General features: G+C 39.3%; 1 protein-coding gene across 1 annotated transcript in view; it reads left to right on the top strand.

Annotated features, from left to right (window-relative positions):
• The first annotated feature begins 3,299 nt into the window (after positions 1-3,299).
• LOC131683508 (uncharacterized) overlaps positions 3,300-6,000 on the top strand; it is a 67,958-nt gene continuing 65,257 nt past the window's right edge. Inside the window, exon 1 of the mRNA XM_058965541.1 lies at positions 3,300-4,259. Coding sequence (XP_058821524.1) covers positions 4,187-4,259 — 73 coding nt within the window. The 5' untranslated portion in view covers positions 3,300-4,186. The remainder of the gene's footprint in view (positions 4,260-6,000) is intronic.

Here is a 6,000-nt window from a genome sequence, read left to right as displayed (position 1 = left end):
AACACTATTAGTCAGTATGGTTCTGATTCTGACAGCATACTCGCAAACCGACGACGGAGCGTTGCGCGTGGAAGATGGTAGTCGAAGACCGAAGCGACTCTATTGAAGGTCCTCTGGATACCGTTGATCGCTGTGTTCATCCCGTAGTTGGTTCGACGAAATGGCAACCGTAGCATGAGTCTGTTCCTTAGAGCTCTGGGGAGGACGTTGAGCGAGATATCTTGCAAAAGGGCAGTGCAGTCGATCCTATTCTGTAGAATGTCTGCTACTAAAAGCGCTTTGGAGAGATCCCGCCGGGTTCGCAGGGTGTCCAGGTCAATAAGTAGACAACGACTTTCGTAGCTGGGTAACCGATACGGATCTAGCCACGGTAGCCTGCGCAAAGCGAATCTAATAAATCTTCGTTGTATAGATTCTATTCTTTCCGCACTGTTCAAGTAGAAAGGACTCCACACTGCGGAGCTGAACTCAATAGTTGGGCGGACCAATGCACAGTACAATGACTTCAAACAATGTACATCGGTGAAGTCTCTAGCTATTCGCATGATGAGGCCCAGCGTTTGTGATGCTTTACCGACGATGAACGAGACGTGCTGTTTGAAAGTCAGTTGGGCATCCAGGATAACTCCAAGATCTTTAACGTGGGTGACGCGATCAATTTCAACTTCCCCCAAGGTGTATTTGAAGCCAATAGGTTGGTTTTTCCTTGTAAAGGAGATCACAGAGCATTTACTAGGGTTAACGATCATTCCATTTAAATCACACCAAGCTGCGAAACTGTCCAGTTGTTTTTGTAGGAAATGGGCATCAGCAATCGAATGAATCTGTGCATACATTTTCAAGTCATCCGCAAAGGACAGACGAGGTCCTTCCAAAACATGGTTTACATCGTTGAAATACAATAAAAAAATTATCGGTCCAAGATGACTTCCCTGTGGAATACCGGAAGTAGCTTTAAACTTATCTGACTGTGAATCACCTATAGTGACATTCATCCACCGGTCGGTAAGATAACAATTTAACCATTTAAGCAGTGAACCATGTAATCCTAGTCTTTGCAACTTGGCAACGACTATAGAGTGATTAATCCTGTCGAAAGCTGCCGACAGATCAGTGTAAATAACATCCGTTTGATTCCGTTCCGCCATAGTCGTAGTGATGAATGAGGTAAGACACAGCAAATTCGTTGTAGTCGAGCGTCCGGGCATGAAACCGTGTTGGTCATCGCTCAGGTATTGTTTGCAGTGACTGAAAAGAGGCTCCATGACGATAAGTTCAAACAGCTTTGAAACGGCGCAAAGAGATGTGATGCCACGGTAGTTGTCGATGTCATTCCTTTTACCTTTTTTATATACAGGAAACATATGTGCGTATTTCCAGCATGAGGGGAAAATTCCCTTAGATAAAGACAGTTGGAAAATGTGACGAAGTGGAGACAGCAAACGATCGACATGATGTTTCAAAAGAACGGACGGTATTCCATCAGGTCCCGGTTTATGAGTTGACTTCAATTGGTGGGCTGCTCGGGTAATCATTGCATCGTCTACATCCATTTGACTAAAAGTCTGTGTTTGCAAAGGGATGTTTCTGGCGGCGGCGGAAATATGCTCAGGAGGTAAAACTTCAGCATTGAAAACACTGGCGAACTTAATGGAGAAGAGACGACAGATTTCATTGTTATCGGTACCCATTTCTCCGTTCAAAGTCATCGTCGACGGGAGACCAGACTCTTTGCGTTGCTCGTTGATGTATTTCCAAAACGAATTTGGATTCGATTTGAATTTGCGTTGAACATTGCGTTTATGATGCGAGTAACAACGTTTGCTTACTTTTTTGTACTCGATGTTAAGCCTCACATAATAGTTCCTGAGTGGCATAGTGCGATATTTTGTAAATTTTCTTAAGGCGGCTCGCTTTACTGTTTTGAGTCGCCGTAACTCAGCGGATTGCCACGGCGAATGTATGCGTAATCTAGCAAAAATAGATATATTGAAAAAAATGAGACCGTCCCCTTAAAAGTTCAAAGGAGCAAGTTAATAATTTGTAAATAAATAATATCTCAGCCATTTTCAAACAATTTTGATCATAAATAGACCGTTGGATGCGGAATTAAATGTTCTCTCAAAATTTCTATTAAAAGAAAGACGCTCCCTGATAAAAAAAAGTTGAGCAATTTTAATATTGTTAATAAAGAAATTGCAAAATAGTGGTTACTTCATTTTGTTCTCCTAGGGGCGGTCGAAGCGTAGGTGGAAAATCGATTGCCTTGTACGCAGCTCACCTGGGTTCGATTCCCAACCCCGCACATTGGGCTAGAATTTTTCTAAAGAGATTTTCCTAACCCGAAGAGAAGCGAATGAGGTTATAGAGATTCTTCTCCTTTCTAAAACACTTAGAGAATTGAAAATCGATTGAAAAATGACCGCATAGAATTTTCGTGCCGAAAATTCTGAAAAATAGATTTTTTGCTATAAATCAAGATTTTGAGGGTATATTAAATTGATCAAACTGATTTCAATAAGACTGCGTTAGTCCGTTGAATAAGCAAAGAAATACAAATACAAATACTAATCAAACGTGGTTTTGTGTTGTATTTGACCAGACCCTCAACCTGTAATGATAACTTTAAAGCACATTCATTTTTTTTAATTTGTTGCACCGTGTTACTCTATATCGTTTTTCGCAATTTTGATTTTTACTTATAACTTAAGAAATTGTTTATTTGATCCTGAATTAGACCAACATTTTTTCGTTATCGATTAGTTATATTAATTTAGATATCCACAAAGTTGCATATATTAGAAAATCCTAATTATCCCATTGGGTGGATAAGGGTACACAGTGCTATTTATCCTCACATTGAAAATAACACGAACGCCACATCTGCTAGAGAGCGAGAGAAAATTGTTCGCCAAACCACGCGCGAATTATGCCAATCATTCAGCAAACGCCGGAATCTGCAATCATCTCGGAAATATAAATTTCGCTTCTCTTCATATTGCAAAATAAACCGGAAGTTCAGGTTTGTGGCAAATTAAGCGCACATAGAGTCCCTTATAGCTGTTTTCCGCTTGAATCCTCAACCAAAACAGAGGGAAAAGGGATTGCCTCGCGTGACTGAAAACAGCTGCCGATTACGAGCCCGGTACCGCGTTCTGAGAGAGAGCACTCATTTTCCGAGCTTCCTGTCTCCGGCCGGTTGAGTACAGCTTTTCTCTGAGTGACCTGCTTGATTTTCCGTAGTTAGAATGGCACCAGTAGCCCACAGTAGCGTGTGAAGATTCCAGCTGCAATGATACTTTGGGCTCAGTTACATCACAGGATTCGTCGCGAGCGCATCGTTCTGGACCAATCGCGGTAAATCAACAGAAACGGGGACTAAGTGCTTGTGGTGTTTTTGTTACCCGCCGCATAACGTACGATTATGCTACTGAGTGATATACTCCATGTTCAAAGCCCGTTCTGGAGTGACGGGGATTAAGGCGCTATTGTTATTATACTTTCGCTTCTACATATTTCATCGACGTGTGTTTTTTTGGGACGATGAAGAGAGGATTTAGTGTGTTATCCCCATTTCCACTCGAGCAACATCTGCTTTCGCATTATGTGGTGCAGCGCATTTGCAGTGTGGCGTGAGTGATAAAGTTCAAAGTGATTGATGAGCTTTTGATGTGCGAGATATTCCGACCTTACCTATTGTCATGAGAGGGTAAGGAATGCAGCTTGTCGTCAGCTACCGTGTGCAACTACAAATTGCGGTAATGGATCATTTGCAGTTGGTGAGCTATGTCGCCACGACCTCAGCGCTAGTGGGGAACATGTGCAGAGGAAGTGCATTGCAATAAAAAAATTGATAAAGCCATTTTCGGCGAGTCGCACACAAAGAGAAGCGTGGATGGGGTATAACGTGATTCATAGTGCGAAAAATTGTGGAAAAATGAGAAGAATAATTGCTAACCGATGATTCATGGTGTGGTGTTCTTGTTTTTTGTATAATCAATATGTATGTTTGCATATACATTTATTAACGAGAATAACAACGATGGTGGTGTTCAGGGAAAATGATAAATTGAATAATTGAAAGCTTAGAGTGAGATAGTGCGCTTTGTTACGATCGTTGGATTAACGACCAGGCGTTGGTTGAAATGGCCATACTTTTAGAAGGATATTGTGCGTGACCGGAAAAATGGAACCACGGATTATCAGCGGATTTTGCGGATTATTAATCATTTTACCCTACATTTGTGGGGATGATTTAGGTAAATTAAACAGCTTTTATTTGGTTATACAATATACTAATTGGCTGAGCCAGCATGCATGCATTATTCATCAACTCTAAATGCTAATTTTTTATTTACTTGTTCGATTTAATGACCGCATCCATCATGATTATCTATTCTGAATAGTTTTAGTGCAAATCAATGTATTCAAACCACGCATCGTAAACTTATTCGTACACCGTATCCAAAACGGATCCTCTTTTATTCCCAGCTATGAAAAGTTTCCATCAGATTAAAAGTTTCCCAGAGTTTTCTGTGTTAATGAGAACCCATTTTGTGTTTTGTCATCACGTCTTCGGAAAATCTTAGGAATCTGAAAGTAAATTGGAACGAAAAGGTTTTGTCGAAGATAGTGGACGTCATGAAAAACACACAAATGAAAGAAAACTTTCGATATATGTTTACTCGTGCATGTAACCACGATGGTTCAGTAGTATTAAGATATTATTAGACTTCCATCAAAATGTGTTTTGCTCGTGGCGAGTTTTTAAATCCATTGATTTGTTGCATTAGTGTGATATTTTATAATCCCATTCCATACATACAACGAAGGCTTGTCAATCGATCGTGATAAATCCCTTCCTGCCAAGCTGAAACTGCAAAGTTGATTATTTCTAGGGAAGATGTCATTATATATCTTTTATATTTTATATAGATTTTTGGCAACAAACCCAATAATCAATTTAGTCGTAATGTGTACAACACGGGCTCCGGGCACCTTTTCAGATTTGAATCCATGAAATTTTAATGTTGCTTCTAGAACAGAAAATCGACAGAAAGAGACATTTTTTAATAGCCCGTCTCTCACCCCAACACCAAAAAACTCGCACAAAGAGCCCCCGGGCAGTGGACACGTCAGTGGACAATCACAAGAAGACAACATTTTTCATAAAGACGCTTCGAACAAAAAAGACACAAAAATACGCGAAAGTAACTGGCACAATAAAAATTAAGAGCTAGAATATAAAAAAACTTTATCTAGCACCCAGTGGAACGATGTTTCTTTAAGGGGCCCGCTGTAATATTTATAAGAGATTCGGAAAGTAAATATTTGTTTCTAAACTTGATTATAATTATTAGCACAATGCACATAAAAAACTTTTTGGGGAACAACTATGTCTATATTAAAAATTATCTGACTTTGCTTTCCAAACAACGTTTCAGCCTTGTTTCGAATTGTACGTGATTTGTAATCTGAGGAATTCCACCACGATTCGCCAAAAAATCTTAAAAATCGTTCTAAAAGAAGAGTGTTTTTTGAAAAAAGGGCACAAATCTTTGAATGGTACTATCGGCAATCAGGAATCAGTGGTCCAGAATGCAAATTTAGCAGGAGTTTTGAAATTTCACTAAAACTAAACAACTCAGGTTCATTAAGTCTTTGGAGAAGTTTTCGCAGTTCGCGAGCCACTTTTTTTAAACTACAGTTAGGGTGGTTTTAATTTTATGAAGATCTAAAAATTAACTTTTTGATCGTTCCAGCTAGAGCCAAACAACCTTCAACAAAGTTTTAGAATGACAAATTTAGGAAAAGTTTGCTTATAATATGTAAGCTCTAGCTGTCGTGCTTTTCATTTTACAACAAATCTTAAATCGAAGGTTAGGGTGTTTCTTAGTGTTTCTTGGAAAAACTGTTTTATTCAAATCACTTTTTTGGTATGAATTTAAAATCTAAGTAGTCAGACAACTTTAAAATTGTTTTAAGGCGAATAATTTGTTT

The sequence above is a fragment of the Topomyia yanbarensis genome, chromosome 2 (genome assembly GCF_030247195.1).
Source record: "Topomyia yanbarensis strain Yona2022 chromosome 2, ASM3024719v1, whole genome shotgun sequence".
NCBI classification, from domain to species: domain Eukaryota; kingdom Metazoa; phylum Arthropoda; class Insecta; order Diptera; family Culicidae; genus Topomyia; species Topomyia yanbarensis.
Note: the sequence above shows the minus strand (reverse complement) of the source record. Positions and strands in the feature narration are given on the sequence as shown.